General features: G+C 45.5%; 1 protein-coding gene across 1 annotated transcript in view; it reads left to right on the top strand.

Annotated features, from left to right (window-relative positions):
• Positions 1-379: 379 nt before the first annotated feature.
• The window catches only part of LTB (lymphotoxin beta), a 40608-nt gene continuing 17900 nt past the window's right edge, over positions 380-23087 (top strand). Inside the window, exons 1-2 of the mRNA XM_086924604.1 lie at positions 380-597; positions 19461-19506. Coding sequence (XP_086780730.1) covers positions 430-597; positions 19461-19506 — 214 coding nt within the window. The 5' untranslated portion in view covers positions 380-429. The remainder of the gene's footprint in view (positions 598-19460; positions 19507-23087) is intronic.

Here is a 23087-nt window from a genome sequence, read left to right as displayed (position 1 = left end):
TATTATACAGGCCTTAATGATTACTCGAGCACTGGTACTTCGGGTCCCACTCCCACACAAATGTCTATAATGGATGTGTGCGTGAATCCACTGCCCTGTGGTGCGTGCGCACGTGAGCCTACAGCGCTGCGGTGCGTGCGTGAGCCCACTGCGCTGTGGTACGTGCCTGAGGCGACTGCGAGCTGTGGTGCCACCTTACCTTACACAGCACGACATGCCGCACACAGCCTCCTCCCCGCTGCCCACCCAGGCCCCACACCCTACGGGCTGTGGGACAGCGAGCAGGCAGGAAGCCGCCGAGGCCCTTTGAAACCGAGGCGGTGCGGTGAGGCGGGGGCGGGGGGCTGATGTGGGTACATCAGAATTTCCCTCCTGCACCTAAAAGCGAGGTGCAGCGCAGCCGACTGGCACTGCCCAGGGATAGAGTTCATGCCACCAGCCCAGATGAGTGCCACGAAGACAGAGAGGCGCAGCGGCGCCAGCTGGGCCCTGGTGGGCTGCGCCGTGCTGAGCACCCTGGCACTCTCGGTGCCCGCCACCGCCTTTCTCATGCATTACTTCGGCCAGGAGGGCGAGCAGGGCAATGCCACGGGGCAGGTGAGTGAGGCAGACTGGCCTGGGGGTAGACACTAATGGGCCCGGAGATAGGAGCGCCTGTAACGCTCCTGCTCAATAGGCACAAGATCACACAGTGCAGGCGAGGGCCAGAGATGGCGGGAAGTGCCTATGGAAGTAGGGAGCACCAGGTGAGGGGAGCGTCGCTTACTATTCTACCCACAACGCACAAGGTCACTCAGTGCGCGGTACCTCTGGACATCAGCGGTTCAGCTGAAGCAGTGAGCGCAGGTTGATCTCTGACCTCTGTCCCTGTTCTTCAGTTATGCACCTGCGCCCTCGGGCTTGCTTGCTAACTGGGCGCTGGGACGTACGGCACGATCCAGAGAGCGCAGGTGTAACCTGTATGTATGCCAGCCAAAGGCGCTATATTTTTATTATAGCGCCCTTACCAACTAATTGTGTCAGCGGGCTGTGAAAAAACAGAAATGTAACTGGTAGAACAGAGCACTTTCCATACAGCCCAGGCTGTGAGCTACATCCCCTCTAGGCGCTAGAGTTCACCGCGGAAGAGAGTAGAGAGCTCTGAGATACAGCGAGTCCATCTCACGTGCCCAGACTCAGGCAAGCGAACAAGAAAGAGCTCTGTGCCCTGTGACGTTTGATTTGCTGAGCTAAGGTCCTATGCATGTATATATTCCATCTGCGGTGCTTAGCCATGTAGATCGTCATAGGTCACATTCACGTATGTCATGTGTACACTACATCTGCTGTTTTATAGGCTGAATACAATCCGCTTGAACTGGCAGTTTCTGATAGAGATGGGAAATGCTGTGGTGTTACATATCTTTACCTAGTGCTGTACGTGCTGTTTCCCCTTCTGCTTGGCGCTTTATCTCTGTTCACAGGTGCCGATCCACAGAGGCATGTAAGAGGAGGTAGTACTGTTCACCTACTCTCACATGCTTCCGGTTCTGGACTCAAATCATCTAAAATTGGGTTCAAATTGGAATATTCTTGTTAGATTCGCTAACAACCTGCACAAATAGAAAGGACTGCGTCCTCTCTGCACTTATGCAAATAGGGAGTTGGAAGTTTTAGCGCTGATGATTTACAAAGAGGTGCAAGAGTATGTAAATGAACACTGCTGCAGTACTACTCCTTGCACTCATGATGCTTCCAGGAACTGGCCCCACGTGTTCTCTTGGGCACTTGTCCGTGTCTTCAATGAGGCCTTACATTTATTCTCCATGCGTCGCTGTTATTTGAGGGAAGGGTGGTGAATTATCTGCATAGGGGTCTCCACCGGTGTCTATGGGTGGGTGGTTTTTGAGTGTCCATGCCGCTTGGTCTATGGGTGGATGGTGAGTCCTTGAGTGTCAGCACCGTAACACCTATGGGTGGGTAGTAAATGGAGAGAGCTTTTTTATCTGAAATAAAAACAAGGCCGCCCCTGTGAAAAGGATATTACCCTAACAAGGACAACAACTTATTTAGAAAAAAGTCTTGCACCGGGCACAGTGCTAAATATTTAATTGTGCAGCAGTCATACCATAGATATCTAACCAATAACATACTTCATACTTGTCTTATGCAAAAATATATCTTTTTTTATTTCTTTTGTTTGTAGTGATTGATATCAAATATTACGAGAAAACATGTACACATACATTACAATTTTTTTTTTTTGTCAGTCGACATTACAATTTTTTTTCCTTATATTTAAAAAGACATTTCATTTCATATCCTTTTCTATACAAATGTAACCACAAATACAAGTTGGCGTTAAGGCCAGTTACATGCAAAGAAGAGATAATCACAACTTATTCGACTATTTCATTTATAAATTGATTATTGTCACCTATGGAGAGAGCGACTGTCCTAGAGGACCGTGGGTGGGAGTTTCTGTGCCACCAGGTCTATGGGTGGGTGGTCCTTGGAGTGTCCATGTCGCTTGGTCTATGGGTGGATGGTGGGTCCTTGAGTGTCAGCACTGTAACACCTATGGGTGCGTAGTAAATGGAGAAGCGACTGTCCTAGAGGACCGTGGGTGGGAGTTTCTGTGCCACTGGGTCTATGGGTGAGTGCTGGATCGAATGACTGTCCATGTCTCTGGATCTATGTCTGGGGATAAATTGAGTGAGTGTCGCCCACGTGATAGGACTACGGGTGTATGGTGAGTCCATGAGGTTCAGCACTGCTGGACTTATGGGTAGGTGGTAGATTGAGGAGCATCTACACTAGGGGTGGAATGTTTTGTTCAACCTGCGGCATTGTTGGAATTTTGGTCACTCCGAGTAATTCTTTAATGCAGAATGCTGGCTAAATTCCGCTAATGGTGGCCTGGCAGAATTTGTATCACGCGGGGCTCCAGAAAATGCAAGCTGGTGAACACAAGTGAGAGTTGGAGTCCGCTGGCACGATTTTTCTAACGAGGACGGGTGTGTGCGGTTGTGAGTGGTTGCGGTCAGAGGTCTGCAGTTCGATTAGATTTGCTGCAGCTCGAGTATATTTTCTACTCGAATGGCAGTGCCCTCTTGCATACCGCACGGTGTCGTTCATGTTGATTTTCAGCCCTGCTAGCACTACCGTCGCTAAATTGCAGTGCGAGTGGCTCATTCTCTGCCCATTGGCGGAACTCTGTGGAATCTCGCTGAGTTTTTATGTAACTCCGCAGAATTCTGCAGAGTGAAACTCCACAAGTTTCACCCACCGCTGATCTGCGCTGCTGGTGTGTCGATGGGTTGTGGGTCTATGTGTGTTGAGCGGCTGGTTCGATGTCTGGGTGGTAGAATGAGTGTCGCTCCGCTGTATCTATGTGTGGGTGGTAGATTGAATGAGTGTCTGTGCTGTAAGGCTCACAGGGGGGGTGGTAGAGCGAAAGAGCTCTGCATTGCTAAGGGAAATGTTTGGCTGGCTGGCTCGGAGTGCCCATTTTTCCATCAGGCATTTCCCCTGTGGGCTGGTGCCTTTGGGGGTGGGGGGTGTTTAAGGGCAGGCTGCCACTGCTGTTGCTTCTGTCACTCTCTCTAGCTTTACCAGGAAATCCCAGTAGGCACGTGGGACCGGGAGGGGTCGGGGCGTCAGGTGAGAGAGGGCAAATAAAGAGAGAGAGGAGAAACAGAGAAGGAAAGAGAAATGAGAGAGCAAAGAGGTATGGAGCAAGGCTGGGTTGAATATTTTTAGCAGAGCTGTTTTTGGTCACCAGTCCGGCTCTGTTAGGTGGTATGGGCGCGCGCATGCTTCTTTGGTGTTAGCATCAAGTGGTCCATTGATGGCAACCTGTAGCCCAGCGACAGGATCCCCTCAGCTTGGCTTCTGTCCTCTTGTCTTTCCAGGCCTCCTCCAACACTTGCTTCTGTGCCAGAGTGTCCCTCTATGTTTGTTATATACAAGGGAACCCCATACAGTAGAACCTGGGGTAGAATGATAATTTTATAGAACAGTGGTTCGAAGTAGGCCTTATGCGGTCCTTAAAGGAGAAGGAGGGTATTAGCGAGTATTTAATAAGTCGCTAGGGAGCATTGGTAGTAGGAAAAGTTTAGAGTTTTTTATTTTTACTCTTTTCTCGTAACAATATACAAAAATATATATACACTGTATTGCAGGTGCTCAGGTGAATAGTACGGTGCAGGACGTGACATAGGTGATCAAAGTGAACGAACTGTCACACAACAACAAGGATAAAAACACACAACAATTATATACAATGGTACAAGTGAAATTCCTTGGGTAGGTCGACGGCGTTTCGATCTATATTGTTTTAGATCTTCATCAGGACAGTTGAGCCTCCTGAAACTACAGAAAATTCAATTATACTCTCTTTTTTATATGTACTTTACTGGTGTTCCTACATGTTTGGATCTGACATTGTTTTGGTGCTCCCGGAGAAAATTAAAATTAAAAAGAAGAAATGAATTCCCAGGCATGCACATGTTCAATTTACTATGCATGCATTTTTTGTGAGAAGGAATAGTTCGGGGGCAGATGATTTAATCTCACCCAGGTGCGCGGCGTTTTTGCAGGCTTAAGTTATGCGCGCATGCATCCAAAAGAATGGGCTGTAACAATTAAAAAACATTATATACCTTGCCAGTGGAGAGGGCAAGGATGGTCATTCGTGCAATACAGCTGGGCGGATGTCGCAGCTTTTCAAGGAATCTGTGGGTAATTTAATTTAATAAGCATAGGTTGGGCTCAGTTGCTGTAATCATTTAATAGATCTTAGCGAATATGGCAGAATTGAGGGACTAAGGAATAACCATAATCGCTTATTAATCCAGAAACTTACATAAAATTTTGTTAGATTCCAGGCCTCTCCACTGGCAAGGTATTTAATGGTTTTTAATTGTTACCCTGCATGCACCCCATAGTGAAGAGGCACACCTCCAGGAAAAGTGCAGCGGTGAGGAAACTCGTCAAATGCTTGTCAGGGCTGCAGCAGCTCAACAAGCATATTGCAGCCTCCAGACCTCAGCAACACCACCAGAGATGGATCCCTGGCAGTTGCGGCAGTGCTAATGCTGTCCGACTGCTCACGTTGTAACAGGGTGCTCAGACTGCCGGAGCGGCGGTGCCCGCACTGCCACCATGACTACGGCGGTCCAATGGCCCGCCATTGTGATGAAAAGGCCCCAAGTCTCGGCCTCCTGGGTGTGTGCAAGACACAACTAAAATAGGACGTGGTGAGGGTGGGAGGGGCTTTTCTACATTTTGAATCTTGGTGCCTCTGTGAGGTCGCTGGATCTCTGTCTCATTATGTAATTAAGGATGGGGGAAATGTACAAAAAGGTAATGTGTGTGTGTCCAGGGTCACAAATGTGTCTCACCTTGTCTCATTGTGCATCTGTGTGTGAGAGTGGAATGTATTAGTGAGCAGGGGCGGCCTTAGGCATGTGCAAGCTGTGCACCTGCACAGGGCCTCCAAACCCCAGGGGCCACCACGCCAATATATATCCTTAATTTAATAATCCTCTGAGGATGGATACATATTTGCGTGGCGGCCCCTGGCAGAGATTTGGCGGCCTCCTGCTCTGTTCCACTTCCAAACAACCTGACCCCCCATCTTCATTGGCCTCCGCGCTCCGCCCCGCCCGGACCCCCTCTTCCGGGGCCCCCTACCTACGCTCCCTGCCCAGGGACACGATGAGCCTAGAGACGCCCCTGTAGTGAGGTACTCCGCTTTCCAGCGTAATATTCCTTAACCCAACAGACCAAGGTGACAAGTACTGGTCGGTCCGAGCCTCTGTTTCCACCACACACATCGTCCTACAATGCTCATACATGGCAAGAACCAACAGACTGATAGGTACTGTTGGGTGCTATGCGCGTCGGTTACCAGAGTCACTAACCCCCTCATGGTAGTACACTCACAGAAACGTGCTGACCACTTTAATTTGAAGAGCCACAGACGACTCAGTTTTAACCCCTAAGTGCTGCTGACGGCCAAAGGTCGTCAGCAGCGCTACCTCCCCAGTGCTGCGCACGACCATTGGATGTCCATTCAGCACTGGTTCCAATGGACAGCGCAGCACTGGGGAGGGATGTTTACACGCAGCTAAGGTGTTAAATCTTACTTCAAGAAGACATGAATACAAAAATGTTGTTGTCTAGCCTTATTTTTATGTTTATGTTTTTGTAAAGCGCACAGCTGCCCACGGGTTTCCCAACATTGATTGAGAGTGTTGACAATAGGGATGATTGGCTCAGTGGTTAACGGGGGAACAGCCATGTGTGGTGTTTACCACATTAAAAGGAGGAAACAGGAGGCTTCAAGTGTAGATAAGTGGGTTTTATTAACCTCATCCACCAACGATCAACTAACAACTGACTTCAAGAGAAGCCTTCATTCCAAGAGAGAATCCCATACAGGATTCCACAAGTTAAAGGTACAGTGAATATTTATAGCACTAAATGGCACATTATCACACATCTTCCTTCCCAACAAAACAAATAAAGGAAAGAAAGAAAGAAACAAAAAAAACTAAACATAATCTTTTAAGTAGGAAGGAGGTCTACGCGCTCTTTGACTTCTTCTTGAAGAAAACAACAAACCCGGAGCCCCAGGAGTATCCTTAAAGGAATTACACGAACCACCAACAGCACAGGGTACATCTCTACCCACATCAACAACAGGCAACCTTGAATTAACCAAAACCACACAACTATTGTTCCATATCCTTCCATCTTCCGTCTTGACAGCATTCTTGAAAACCTTCACCACAGAACGAACTTCAGTGTACTTAGACCAAGGCCTACACCCAACAGGTGCCCTGATGCGTACAAGATACCTCAGCATACCCCTGAAGTGTGGAGTCCCCCAGGGCTCCTCTCTAAGCCCTGCGCTTTTTAATATCTACATGAGGCCACTGGCGGAGGTGGTTCGTCCGTATGGAGTTAAGATCATATCCTATGCGGACAACACACAGCTGGTGGTCTCCCTAGCGCAGGAAGCCCAACATCCTCTTTCAGGGGGACTAACAAAATGCTTGGAGGAGGTGAAGTCCTGGATGACCCTGTCATCACTAAAGCTCAACGGTGACAAAACGGAGCTCATGCTCCTGGGCCCGGCTGACCCGACCTTCTTCAAGTCACTATGCCCACCTGTCTAGGCCCCCCCGGCTCCGAAAGAAAACATCAAAAGCCTAGGGGTATGGCTGGACAGGAATCTCTCTCTTAACACTCAGGCCACAAAGCTTTCCGCCACCTGCTTTGGACTTCTTAGGACATTGAAGAAGGTTCTTACCCTGCTCCCAATGGAGGCAAAGCAAACAGCCATACAGGGCATAATACAGTCACGTCTGGACTCGAACAACGCCCTCTATCTGGGAGCCCCAGAGTACACATTGAATAGACTACAATTGGTACAAAACTGTGCTGCCCGTACCTTACTGCAAATCCCCCGCAGAACCCCAGTCAGGGAGGCACTGACCAGCCTTCATTAGCTACCAGTACGCAAGAGAGTCACTTTCAAAGCAATGTGTATTGCCCACCAGGCCTTCTGGGACTCGGGGCCCCAAATCACGCGTAGCCTAGTTAGCCAATATCATCCAGGCAGAGACCTACGCTCTAGTCAGGCTTTTATGGCAACAGTCCCCAGAATTAAAAGGACTAGATCAGGCGGAAGAATGTTCACCCTCAACGCCTCAAAGATATGGAACTCCCTTCCTTTTCATCTGAGATCTAATCCCAACCTCGCCTCCTTCCGCAAACAACTAAAAACACATCTGTTCAAATCCCCGTAACAACTCAATCCCTCCCCCCTCCTCCCAGTCTGCTATCCTCATTACACCTCCATCTGGTTCCTCTAGCGCTTGGACGCCCCAGGGCAGCAATCGCGCTATAAAAATCCATTTTCATTCATTCATTCATTCAAGATCACCAAGTTTGAACTTTTGAAAAAACACACCCTTCCTACTATCAAAATATTCCTTCCTAGCAATTTGTTTATCCAACTCCTTACATCTCCATTCCCCAGTACTATTATCCACCAAACCTTTATTCAACTTCATCCAACCTGGACACCACAAAGTATTGGGAACTCTGCCCTTGAACAACTCAAAAGGAGACCTTCCTGTAGTAGAATGAGAGGCCATACGATAACTACTAATTCTGTCCGTAAGAGACACCTTCCAGTCTAAACCAGAGGACCTTGCCAACTGAATAGCTTCTTTAAGTGTCTTGTTGACTTTCTCAACAGCTCCATTCGACTCAGGATGATACAAAGAGCATTTCTTATGAACCACACCACACTTCTTTAAATAATCTTCAAACATTCTCGAACAAAACTGAGGTCCATTATCCGAAAGCAAACTATTAGGAAAGCTTTCTTTTGAAAAAACACCATCCAAAAATCTAATAACAGCATCTGAGGTTATATCTCTTACAGCACTAACCTCAATCCATCTTGAATACAAGTCTATCAAAACAATCAAATATGGAGTATCAGAAACCCCAGACAAAGGACCAACAATATCTATCGCAACCTCATCCCAAGGATGATTAGGTAAAGTTCTTTTAACCATAGGCATCTGTTTAGTCTTTAAAATCTTATCACTCGCACAACATTCAGGACAGTCTCTCACCATTCTCTCTATTTCTAGATCCATGCCAGGCCACCAAAACTGCAAACGTAGAATTTCCTTCGTTTTGACAATGCCTAAATGACCACAATGAGCATGTGACAACAACTTCTTTCTAATACCTATTGGTGGAATCAACTTCGTCCCACGAGTTAGAAGACCATCATCAGTAACAGAAAGTTCCTCTGAAACTAACAACCAAGGCTTTTCCAAACGAACATTGTTCCTCAATGAAGAAATACTCTAGAAATCTCCTCATCTTTCACCAACTCATTCCTCCATTCACACTCATCAACTGCTACTTCAGTAACTTCACACACACTGATGTTCTCATCTGCTTCACACAAATCCTCCTCAACAAAATTCTCAACACTAACCAGCCTTGATAAACAATCTGATGACTTGTTCGCCACACCGGGTTTTCCCGATCATCGCCAAATTAATGTGGTGTTTACCACATTAAAAGGAGGAAACAGGAGACTTCAAGTGTAGATAAGTGGGTTTTATTAACCTCATCCACCAACGATCAACTAACAATTGACTTCAAGAGAAGCCTCCATTCCAAGAGAGAATCCCATACAGGATTCCACAAGTTAAAGGTACAGTGAATATTTATAGCACTAAATGGCACATTATAACACAATGCATTGAGCTTTTTATAGAGCTGGGTTCCTCTTCCAGCAGTCACACCCCAGGGGCATAAAATTCCAGAGCTTCGGGACCAGATATGAAAATGATCTGCCTCCCCGTCTTGATCTCTTGAATCTTGAAGTTCTTATGAGGCGTTCATGTGCTGATCTTAAACATCTAGTCGGAATATAAGGGGAGATAAGACCTCTAATTTTAAGAGGTGCCTGCCATTTATTGCTTAATGTACCAGGTAAAGTGATTTAAACGTGATCCTTGCATCAATAGGCAGCCAATGAAGCAGTTTCAGGGACGCCTTCACTGATTCACGTCTTGGGATTTTGAGAAGTAGCCCGGCCGCCACATTTTTTACAATCTGCAGTTTATTTGTATTGAATTACCATAATCCAGGCGGGACACCACCAGGAATTGAATCACAATTTTTCTTAGGTGTTCCGCGGTAATCTATAAAATTTTGCTGATCATTCTGAGTCAGCCAAAGCCTGTGGCAGCTAGCTTTTTTGCTTGATCGTCCATCGTTAGCGCTTTAACCATCCACATATCCAAATTCTTTGTGGGGGGAGTTGGGGACAGGAGGATTTCCCATGCCGCCCGGCCAGCTGATCACAGGCCTGGGACACAGGTTGTTCCCCAGAATCCTCAGCTCTGTCTTGTCGCCGTTTAATTTCAAACAGCAGCTGGCCATCCATTGTCATAGGCCATTTTAATTATATTTTGATCTTTTGTGCTCCCAGTGATATAGCGCTATAGCCGTCGCTTATCCTCTCTTCATTAGTGCAGGGAAGGTGCAAGCCACTGGATAATCCAAAGAGTTTGCAGTCAGAGTAGGAGCTCCCGCTAATCCCCCGTGCATATCTATGAACAGCGTTGAAGATGAAGTAAGCCATCTGGTGGGGGAGGTTCCGCATCCATTAATATGGTAATATTTGTTCTCACTATGCCTCCTTCACAGGCAAAAGAAGTTCCAAAACAAATGAGTAATGTTTAGGTCTGGCCTAGACACAGCTTTACCTGTCTCTCCAGCTTCATGTTTTCAAAACATATCATAAAAGTATGCACATATACCCATATGAAGATGTTAAGCCAACCCTCTTCATGCATTGATCTGTTCTAGTGTCATTCACATTTTGCTCAGCTCACTTGAGCAGGCAGCATGTGTCAGTGGGTCAGCCCACTTCATCTTACCTGTGACTGACAACATGTTGCCTTATCACATATGAACAGCTTCTTGAAAAAGAATGGAATGCAATCAGTGTATTTTTTATTTTGCCGTTTGTTCTCCATATTGCTTTTGTTTCATTTTTTTTAAACAATGACACTATTGCACAGTTGTCACGGCCAGACCGATTGGCTTTGCCAGTGCTTGTTTATAATAGCACTGAAAGTTGTTTTTTAGTGATTCATATTCTGGAGGCTAAGTAGTAGTCCATATTTCCTTCCACTTCTCCTTTGTTAATAGAACCAACTCTGTGTTTGGCAACCTTAAAGAGGACTGGGCGAGCAGTGAAAATTCCCTACATATGAGTTCATGAACAAGGATAAAAAAATCAAGTCAACTTTCACACGAGATGTAATGACCAGGTGGAACATAGAGAGAGAGACACCTTGTGCCACAGTAGATTTGATATAGCCCAACAGAGCCCCAAGTACATGCTAGGGCGGTCTTGCGGAGTTCCCATTTATTGGCCTATCTGTAGCGTGAAGACTTCCTGCTTTTCCTACTCCTGCACATTTGTGGTTCTTCTCCTTTAAGCTGGAGTTGGTTCCTGGAAACTCATTGGCATTGTTTGACCTTTTCTTTCAAGTACTTTGCAACCATGTATACAGTAACTCTTGAGTATTTTGTATGTGAGTGCATACCTTGCTTAGCTGTTTCGCGCGTGTAATTTGAAACTGTGTTGCACTGGTAGCCTGTGCGTATATTTAATGCCATTTGTTATCATGTTTAGTTTTCCATCATGCTGAACTATGGATTTTTCTGTGTAGGATTTGCACGAAATATGTGTTTTTATTTGGCAAACATTATGCAGCTTTGCACACCCACTTCAGATGTTTTAGTGCAAAATCACAATATTTGCCATTATCGTAAATTCTGAAATAGACATCTCAGGAGACAGAGTACCATGGCTGGAATTGGAGAGGATCCCCTCTCATCCCTTGCGCATATCAGCCTGAAACCTCAATCCAGCATCATTTATCATCAGCACACGTTACAATCAACCTTGAGCTCTAGAGACCACCTGGAGAAATGGTCTGGAGCCATCATCACAGCCTTCCTCATGAACAGTGAGAGAACCACCGCATTATCACTGCTACAGGCTCCACCACAAACATCTACAATGGAAGTTCCACACATCTCTTTCACTGCGGCAACTCTCCATCCTTATATGGCCACAGGCAGACGTGACCACTCAGGATCATCTGCAATTACCTATGGTCAGTGATGACAAGCAGGACAACTGAAAGCATCAGATGGTAAAACTGAACATAAAAATATGCCTTCTGGATAAAGGAGAATTTGACGAGCCGGTGACAGGAACTACAAGAGATGAAACCGGCCCTTCAAATGGCCATCTGAAATAAACCCCTTCCGGAGGAAGAAGTGGCAGTAGTAGCAATCAGACCCATTGACCAACCATCTGATCTAAACACCTTCTGGATAAGGAGAGTTACTCAAGCCGGGTGAAGGGGCTCTGCAAGAGGGCAATCAGATTCTTTGAATGAACATCTTAACTAATCAGCTGGAAGAAGGAGACCTTCTCAAAATTGGTGACAGAGCCTATAGGAGACACAAGCACACCCTTCAAATGGCCATATCAACTAATCCTCTGGATGAAGGAGACTTACCCAAGACTGATGACAGAGACTACAAGAGATGCAATCAAATCCTTTGAATGACCATCTGTACTAAACATCTTCAGGATAATGGAAACAGCAGAGATACAATCAGACCTTTCGACCGACCATTTGATCTAAACACCTTCTGGATGAAGGAGGGTTACCAAAGCCAGGTGATGGGGCCTACTAGAGATGCAATGAGACCTTTCAGACGAACATCTGAGCTACCCTCTGGATGAAGGAGAGAGAAGAGGGACAGTGAGACCTTTCAGATGACCATCTGAGCTAACTTCTGGATAAAGGAGAGACAAGAGGGTCAACGAGACCTTTCAGATGACCATCTGAGCTGCCTTCTGGAATGAAGGATAGTCAAAAGGGGCAATATGACCTTTCGGGCGACCATCTGAGCTACCTTCTGGGTGAAGGAGAGACAAGAGGGGCAATGAGACCTTTCAGGAGACCATCTGAGCTACCTTCTGGATGAAGGAGAGACAAGAGGTACAAGGAGACTTTTCGGGCGCCCATCTGAGCTAACCTTCTGGATGAAGGTGAGACAAGAGGGGCAATGAGACCTTTCAGGAGACCATCTGAGCTACCTTCTGGATGAAGGAGAGACAAGAGGTACAAGGAGACTTTTTGGGCGCCCATCTGAGCTTTCGGATGACTGTCTGAGCTAACCTTCTGAATGAAGGAGAGACAAGAGGGGCAATGAGAACTTTCAGATGACCATTTGAGCTAACTTCTGGATAAAGGAGAGACAAGAGGGGCAATGAGACCTTTCAAACGACCATCTGAGCTGCCTTCTGGAATGAAGGATAGTCAAGAGGGGCAATGAGACCTTTCAGACGACCATCCGAGCTACCATCTGGATGAAGGAGAGACAAGAGGGGCAATGAGACCTTTCAGGAGACCATCTGAGCTACCTTCTGGATGAAGGAGAGACAAGAGGTACAAGGAGACTTTTCGGGCGCCCATCTGAGCTAACCTTCTGGATGAAGGTGAGACAAGAGGGGCAATGAGACCTTTCAGATGACCATCTGAGCTAACTTCTGGATAAAGGAGAGACAAAAGGGGCAATGAGACCTTTCAGACAACCATCTGAGGTGCCTTCTGGAATGAAGGAGAGTCAAGAGGGGCAATTAATCCTTTCAGACGACCATCTGAGCTACCTTGTGGGTGAAGGACAGTCAAGAGGGGCAGTGAGACCTTTTGGACGACCATCTGAGCTAAACGTCTGGATGAAGGAGAGACAAGAGGGGCAATGAGACCTTTTGGACGACCATCTGAGCTACCTTCTGGGTGAAGGAGAGACAAGAGGGTCAATGAGACCTTTCAGACGACCATCTGAACTAACCTTCTGGATGAAGGAGAGACAAGAGGGGCAAGGAGACCTTTCAGATGTCCATCTGAGCTAACTTCTGAATAAAGGAGAGACTATAGGGGCAATGAGACCTTTCAGACAACCATCTGAGGTGCCTTCTGGAATGAAGGATAGTCAAGAGGGGCAATGAGACCTTTCAGACGACCATCTGAGCTACCTTCTGGGTGAAGGATAGTCAAGAGGGGCAATGAAACCTTTCGGACGACCATCTGAGCTAAACTTCTGGATGAAGGAGAGACAAGAGGGGCAATGAGACCTTTTGGACGACCATCTGAGCTAACCTTCTGGATGAAGGAGAGACAAGAGGGTCAATGAGACCTTTCGGACGACCATCTGAGCTAACCTTCTGGATGAAGGAGAGACAAGAAGGGCAAGGAGACCTTTCAGATAACCATCTGAGCTAAACATCTTCTGTACTAAGGAGCATTGCCCAAGCCTGGTGATGGGGCCTACAAGATGGAATCAGACTCTTCCAATGGCCATCTGAGCTGAATTGGACAAAAGTAAAAACTATCCGCAATTACTTCAATTCCGAACCGCTCCTTCAGTCATCAGACATTAGTGGTTGTAAAGAACACCACATACGAGCATTGCACTATTCGGCCTGCTCTACTGCAGTATGGTCTACACCGCAGTACTGAAGACGGATTTAGAGGAACCGCTCCAGAGCAGATCCAGAACAAAGCACAGTGCTTCTTCCTGATTTCAACATAAAGGCACCACATCTCACCAAACCCAAAAGAGCTCTTGTAGTGGACAAAAAAACACCACATTTAAGGCGCTATGTTTAGTGCATGAGGCCATTCGAAGCTATAGAGCAACTTATATATATATATATGCAAACTGGTCATTAAAGCTTAATTCAGCTACTAATCCAGACCAAAATCAGGAGGAAGAAATATGGAGGTAAGACCTTGAAAGTGCAGTGTACACAGCTTCTGTAAACTTTGGACTCTAGACTTGGGGACCTTCACAGACTAGTGTCCGTCAAGTGTTCAAGATCACCTCCCCCAAACCCCACTGTACAGCTCTCCCACCCCAGGAAGCAGTCAAACTGGAGCGCAGTGAATGTAGCAACATTTCATCTACTGACAATGTTATATAATGAGGAACAAGAGACCTGGGCTCGAATTATGTAATTTCAAGTCGAACACACAGTGTGATCTTGGACAAATCTAGTATCTGTACCTGGACGTTAGTTCTCTTATCTGTAGAAAACGAAGAGTGCCTAAGTCACAGTTCTGCTTCTAGCATTGTGCGCTATACTAACAATATCAATGGTCCTCAAGAAATAAAGTGGCGGTGGGAGGTTCCCCATTACTGGAGCCGGATGCTCATTAAGCATGGGCGGAAAATCCGTTCCGCTCGCGGACTTCGCGGATTTTCGGTAAATTCGCAATTCGCGAATTTCCCGCAAAATCCACGAACGGAAATCCGTGAACGGGGATTGGGTCAAAAGTTCAAGCTGACTTTTGTAACTCTTTTAGAATGGCGCCAGCAAGCTGCCAGAGCCATTCTAAAATAGTTACAAAAGTCAGCTTCAACAGGAAGCTCTAATAGATAAAGTAAAGCAGGTGCTGCTCAAATTCAGTTACACGATCATTAATCACCCCCAAACTTGGGGTGATTAATGGTTGTGTAACTTAATTTGACCTTCAACTGGAGCACCTGCTTTACTTTATCTATTAGTGCTTCCTGTTGAAGCTATTTCTAGCTATTTTAGAATGGCGGTGGCTGCTTGCCGGCGCCATTCTAAGTGGGGCTGAGGGCAGAAGGGCACAAAAGTGGGACAGAGGGCAGAAGGGGACAAAAAATGAGTGGTACAGAGGGCAGATAGGCATAAAAATCAAGAGGTTGGCAGTGATTAGGCAGGCAAAAAAAAAAAACAGTGAAATTGCAAAGCGCCTCGCGAACACCCGCGAACATGCAAAGCGCCTCGCGAACACCCGCGAACACGCAAAAACAAAGAAATCCGCAAATTCACGAGAATTCGCAAATTTTGCAGATTGCCAATTCGAAAATCCGCAAATTCGCGAATTGCCAATTCGCAAAATTCGCCCATGCTTAATGCTCATTCCTACCGTGGACCTGCAGCCGTGCAAACGGAGGACGCGTTCTGCACCGAGATGCTCACTTGACTGTGACCCCACGCGCCACTGCATCCTACTCATCTGTATCTATACACAGAAAGCAGTACCAGTGCTGTCAAGGAAGTCTCCAAACCACAAACCTCACTAGTGTACGCCCTAGCCCCCTCCACACCTGCACATCCGGAGGGTTTGCACGAACTAGGTGCAAGGGCTCTGCGTCCGACAGACATGTTGTAACAACTTCATATTCTGTTGAAAGTTTTCAGCTCTCATAATACTTTCAAATTGAACAAAAGTGCAGAAGTGCAAGCTTCACCCTCACACACAGCACAGGAGCAACAGTGCAAACGTACGCTTCCCTCACACAGACCACAGGTACAGCAACAGTGCACAGGAACAACAGGGTAACGACCAGTGCCCAGAGCACGCAGATGCAGGAGCCACTGAGCACCCCACAATTCACGACTCTTACAACCCCCCTCCTCAAACAAGATCTGCAGCAGAAAGGAGGCCTCTCTAACCCTGGCGGACTCCCTGTGCGTTATAATTAATGTATTATTCAATGCAGAGACATTTTCATTTTGGTAGGAAAACATGTTATTGAACATGCAACAAGTGAGTAAATGAGTCCATTCAGTGCTCGTTTCTGGCACATTCTTCTTCTCTGCAAATGTGTCATAAAGTTGGGATAATTAACATTATGCAAAATACCTCATTCATAATAGTTCAGTATGCGCATGCCTGTTTAGTTTGCAAATGTTCAACCAGTGACTGCGAGGACAGTCAGGTTTCCTATGGTTATCGTTTGGTTTAGGGGTTCATCCGCGGATGTCATAAGCACTATGACCGTTCCCTTTCAGATTATACTATTTCCATCATTTTTCTTTCCCAATTCTTCTATTTCCATCCCTGGCCTATTCACACTCTTTGATCTCTTTTCATAGAAAGTGTTACGTTTTTTAGACATGCACCAACATGTTAGCATCATGTTCACTTAGTGCCTAGACTGGCTGGCATCATGTCCACCCGCTGTACAGACTGACATGTTATTGTTTTTAGGTGTGGCTGCATATAATCAACATGCTAATCGAGTTGACGCATTTGTCGCCATGACTCTTTGGGCCAGATGTATCAAAGGGTTTGACTAATTCTATTTCTATGGGAAAATGTGTTCATACATAAGGCCCTTTGTCTTATTCGTGCTTAGGTGTCTCCTGGTCCCATCATTTCTTTTCAAAGTTTAATATGTCATTCACAATCATATACTCTAAAATCCTAGAGGGCTCATTTATGAGGCTGTGCGTCACTTTTACGTCGCTGGTGCGTCACTTTTTGTGACGCACCAGTGGCGTAAAAAATGCACCTTGTTGCGCCATATTTACAAAGTGACACATCTAGGTAGATACGTCACTTTGTAAACCCCTGCGCCACATGATACCTGCGTCAGGTATAATGTATGCAAGGGGGGCGTATTGACGCAAGGAAGGGTCGTAGAAGTGACGCAGTGAAATCTATGAGATTTCTCTGCGCCATTTTTTGGATGCTAATGCGTCAAAATCTTACGCCTGCCTCATGGCAGGCGTAAGACTGGCGCAGGCACTAAGAACATGGGACTTGCCCATGTGAAAGTACACATTGCTGGAGTTGCGTCACTTTTGTGACACACTCCAGCAATGCGTCACTTTTGCGCCTACAGATACGTCAGAAAGACTGACGCATCTGTAACTCCTTGCGACATGATGCTTCGTACTGTAAATATGATGCATCGTCTGTGTCGCAGGGAGAGCGTAGTGAAAAGTGACGCATCGCTGTTTTCACACAGCGATGCGTCACTTTTTATAAATGAGGCCCTAGGTATCCATCCTTAGCTAGGAAAGGACTTTGCCCTAGGACTATCGTGCCAAAGGTCGCACATGGTTTGTAGTGCCAAGCAGCCTCTGTCAGAGGGGAAGCCAAGTGCAGTGCAGAGAAGTGGCCTTTAGCTGTGTTCCATTTCCCGAAAAGCTGTGATGCAGCATAGCTGAATTGCTATTTTCTTAACAAAAAGAGGTATGCCGCGTGATCCATTTAAAGAAACTAGAACAGGCTTGTTATTAATGATTTAAGCTAAAAAAAATGTGCATAGTGCCTAGAAATATCTTTAGGGTGTTAAAATGTTAAGAACTTGCTACACACATTACAAATGTTCTTGTTTTTTTTGCTGACCATGAAATGCATTACTACATTCCTATTTGCATTCTGTGTGTTTATTGTTCATATTTTATGTACTTGATTAGGATTTTAAAATACAGATTTTAAAGTACCTCTCCTGTTCCTTAGTGCTATTTTGAGTGTGCTACGATTTATTGACAAAACAGGATTTTGTGTTTCACTATGTGAACTAATCTTGTGGGACTGATCATTTCCAGAAAATACCTTGTGCATAGTACTGCGGGTTGTGTATGAGTTGCAGTTCAATTTGATTTCTAATTCGTATTGATGCATTGACTGAGCCCTGGCGTCAGGGAGTACAAGTTCTACCCCAGCAGCCCAAGGGGGTGGGGGAGGAATGGGGCCGAGAGAACGCATCACAGGTATATGTGGAGGAATAGTGAAAGGTTAACTCACTGAAAGAAGTGTGGGGCGAGTCTAGGTAATGTACAACACATTCGTTAGACAACACTTTCCATAATATCAGGTAATATATTGAATATATGCCCAGGGGTGAGCAATAATCAGAAAGTCGGAAGTACATGAAACGCAATACACAAGAGTAGCAGAGGAACCACAAAGTACATCCTGCACTCTCACAAGGAGAATGAGACTCCTAAATCGAAACTGGTAATCAGGCAAAGCAGATGGGGCTAGCACTGAACAGGAAATAAAACCTGAACAGATCAATATGACATAACCTACAAATCTGCAGCCCACCGTACAAAGTTAGGTGACATAACTCATAATTCCTGTATTGAACACAACTGAATACTATAACATTGTGTATAGCACGCCCGTACACTGATATATAGCAGGTACCATATAAGTAGGACAACAAGAAGGATTCAAATCTGTGGGGCTGCATTTTCTGCATAGTTATGAATTTGCAACACAGTCTATCACCAGCTGTATATTTTGCAATTTTAAGAAAAAACTATTTCTAGCTCAAACGGATCAAAAGTTACTAAAATCTTGGGGCTAATTGTTGCAGTGCATTGGGAAGTTCCTTGCAAAGGTAAATTGGTCACCTTTCAGTTGCTTATTGCTGTATTTGGGCGCTAACCTGGCTCTAATGATGTAAAACTTTTGGCATGTGTGTTAATGTGTGTAAATGACAAACACATGAATAAATACTTCAAAATGTGCAGCATTAGGTGGAGAAGTGTGGCTCACTGGTTAGAGGCGGCAGACCCAGAAGCTGGGATCGACCGTGGACCAGGGTTCAATTCCCCGCCTCGGTGGGTCTCGGGCTCAAAATTCCACGGCCCAGACAATTCTCGCTCTTGTGCCTACTCAACTCACGGGGTCTCACTCTGCAACTCTGGGCAATAGCTTGCTTAATCTCCACGACGGCCCCTCGTGGCGGGATGCCTGGCTTCCACCCTGTGGACACCCTGCCGGGGCTTCTCACAGGGGAATACCAGGACGGGTTCCCTAAGCAAGCGCCAGGATGCCCCTTGGGTGACAGGTTGTGCTATATAAATACACCTACATTTACATAATGTCTCACTCTCTTCAAATAAGGGGCCTATACTTGTTCCCCCTTTAGGTATTCAGGAGGTGTTTAAAGTTTTGTGCTCCGCTGTTAGGGCCACAAGTGCTTAAAAGATTGAAAGAAATCCTTACATGTGTCACTGGTCCCAGTAAGGCATTTGTCTTTCTTCCCTTCTGCAGTTGGAGGCGACTTCCCTGGACGGCACGGCTGAGGCATTTCGACATGGTAAGATGCAGCTCTGCCAAGTAACACGCATCACGTGTTAGATTACCGCTTTTTAGGTCAAACCCCTGCATTACCGCAAAGGGCAGAAATTGTCACGTAAATGAGCTGATCAGAAAAGATGAGCGTGGTAGCTAGGACACAAGTCCTAAAAAAAGAAGTGAGTGGTACTAGCCAAGTTAAGCAGCATACAAGTAACATCATGACACGTGACATTATAGCATGTGACATCATGGAGCGCTACAGCAGAAGTAGCCTTATAGGAAGTGGCATCACAAGTATGACCTCACAGAAAGTGACATCAAAAGAAGTGACACTAGATCTGAAGACCTCACATATGTTTAGCAGGTCTATCATGAGTACACTTGAGCACTTTAGAATATTTAATAAATTAGATTTTGCGTAGGAGTTGTGCCAAAAAAGGGACACAACTCGCGCGCAAAATTTGAGGCTCAACTTAAACATTGTTTAAAATCCAGCCACAAAGAATTTGGCAACAAAGAAAAACATGAGGCTAATAAGGGCCATATTTACTATGAAGTGACGTCCTGGCTTTACGCCGCACTCTGCCTATTCTGAAACACAGGGCTGTATCATATCTACAACAACGCAGACACCCTTGTGCAAGGGTGTCTGCGTTAAGGAGAAGATTGTTTATGTGCAGTAGTGTCTCCCCTTAAATGGTGTTTTGTAACTTCTATGTGTACTGCTTACTGCAGCACACATAGAAATTGTAAAACGTCATTTTTTAAATGATTGTTTATGTGCAGGAAGGCACACCTTCCTGCACATAAACAATCCATGGAATTTTGTAAAAACGAGGACAAATTAAATATTTCTCCTCGTTTCGCCAGGTTGAGACCAGGTTTTTCATGGTCTTAATTTAAGAGCCGGCTCCTATTTGAGGCTCCCTTGTAAATAGGGGGCAGCAGCAAAATCAATGTGTCTTGCTGTGGAACGCCCACTGCATCACCCTTTGGCCACCCCTTTCACACTAAACACAGAGTGAAAGGGGGCCTTATTTACAAGTCAGCGTTAAGCCACGTTAAGTGGCTTAACGCTGCCTTGTAAATAAGGCAAAGCCCCTATCGCCACCACAATTTCCTGAAAAGTGATGTTGTGGTGGCGACAGGGGCTTGTAATTTACGCCCCTAAATCTGTTCTGCTTTATTGGTTGCAAAGTCTGCATTCTAAAATATCTTGTGGAGTTAAGGCACCTGCTGCAGAGATCTTCATGTGCCCAGTAAATCTCAGGGAATAATAATAATGGTGAGATATTTCTGGAGGTTAATGCCCTTGTTGGAGAGATCTGTGTTTTGTCTAGTCCCAGTTTAGACTCAAAGTAACATAGAAGGTTAATATGTCTTCCTGAAAGAACATCATGTACTATGAAGATGACAGATTTTTATTTTATGGCGATGGAGAAAGGTGGTTACTGCTTTCAACACAGAGATTCTTCTGTTAATTACGGTTCATAAATTGTAATCCTTCTAATACAGCACAGCGAGCCATAAAGGACATGTGACTCCTACGTCTTATAACTCTCACTGTCTTATGTAATACGCCCTGTACATTGATTTATACACTTATATGATTTATTGTCAATGAATAATGTGTATGTGTGAAATAAAGCATTTTGGCACCCTGCGTTGGGATGATTAGCATTCTAAATGTAGTAAAACGAAATAATGGTATTTAATTGTTACTTGTGTAAATACTGGGACAGGCCAACGCATTGACATTCTTACAGTGCATTCATATCTCATATACACAATGACTGAACAAGTCCAAACCATGCCTCTTTTAAGTACTTGTGAATTAATAAGCTGTGTGCCTCTGCTTCCCAGCCATTGCTTATAGGTGTGAGGTTCCAGATAGTTCCCAGCCAGGATACTCAATCAAAAGAAGGCCTGATGGCCACTTAACTTTGGCCTTTGTTTTGGGCTCAGATGGAATTTAAAATAACAAAGCCTCGTCGCCTGCACCTTGCTGCTCGGAATGAAAGCAGACGCGGCTGAATATGTCTCGGTGGCTGAATATTGCACTAGGGAGAATTCAACATATTTCACTGGTGCCCAACTTCTTAACAGGGGAGACAGTGCCCACCCTATGAAAAGAATGGATAGACACCGTCTTCCCACGTGCACCCTGGGTATCTTGATGCCCTGCAGACATTTCAAGTTTTCCCAGGGACAGTAAGCGCCATAGAAATATGCTCTACTGTGTTCCTTCTAGAACACTGACAAGGATAGCTGCTTCTCTACAGCCAATCAAGTGCTTAATAAGTTATGATATGAAATTATACAACCCCGATTGGACTGTGGCATTTTCTAGCCCCTCCCACGCTAAACTGGTGTCCGCGTGTGGGCCTATATACCTTGACACTGTAAACCACCCCTGGCCCAGCCTGTGGCGTGTTATAGAAGGTGAGAGGAGAAAAGAAATTTACGTTGATGTAGTAATCAAGTCCAGGCTGAATGTGAAGTTTCAAGAAGATTTATTTAAGTTGGTTACAGATGAGTAGTGCAGTAGTATTCAGCCCCACCAGGAGCAGCCAGCCAGGCGCTCAGCCATTCTCCAACTGTAAGTTCCCACTCCCAACATTCCATCTTGCATCATTCAGGCAGCATTCCACTGGCGTATCAGGAACCATAACAAACCAGGATACTACATATCCTCCTTTGTTCCCAAAAGAAAACAAAAGGAACACCAACATTTAGAATAACAAAAGAGGAAGAGGGCAGAAGCTAGAAGCAGGCTAAAGGAATTAGAAAAGAGGAGAGCACCAGAGAGAGTAGGGGTAAAACATAATGAAGGGAGATGAGAATAACATAAACCAAACTCATCTTCCCCTCCAAAGATGGCAAACGAATAGGAACACAAAAGGGCAAAGAATAGAAATGACTGCCCTCTCCACACCCACTGGCCAGGTAAGCATGCAAGAAGGCAGCTCACATCAGGAGGAAACAAGATGACAGAGAAGAAGAGGAATGTAAAAACTCTTACTTCTCCATCAAATATATGAAGAAATGATTTACAAATAGAAAAATACAACTGGGCTACAGTGTTGAAAACACAACTAGTTATAAGGAAAGAACGCCCAGAGTAACATAACACATGCACTATGACGACTGAGACCATACACCTGCTAAGGGTAGAACTTTGCTTATGCATGGGCAACCTCGAGTGGAGGTAAAGATATGTGCACTGTTACAAAACAAAACTAGACCCACACTAAAAACCTAAAGAAAGGTAAAACGTTCACTATAGTGAGGGCATAAATAATGTAATGTGATGTCCATGTATGGACACACCTCTAGATGTGGGAAAATGCTATGCACAGCGAGATGGGGAAGGATCCCACAACACACCTCCGGAGAGGTCAATAAATTGTGCCTAGAAAATGAAGGACACCTGTACGCGCGACGCACCTCGACTGGAGGTCAACTGAATGCACATGAAAGGGGAAAGTAACTCCAAAACATACCCCACGGAGAGGTCAAGAGTCGTGCATGTGTGAGTGGGACTAGAGTCCTCACACCATTGGGAAATAACCCCACTCCACTGACACTATCCTCTGATAT

Source organism: Lissotriton vulgaris, chromosome 5 (assembly GCF_964263255.1).
Source record: "Lissotriton vulgaris chromosome 5, aLisVul1.2, whole genome shotgun sequence".
NCBI lineage: Eukaryota > Metazoa > Chordata > Amphibia > Caudata > Salamandridae > Lissotriton > Lissotriton vulgaris.
Note: the sequence above shows the minus strand (reverse complement) of the source record. Positions and strands in the feature narration are given on the sequence as shown.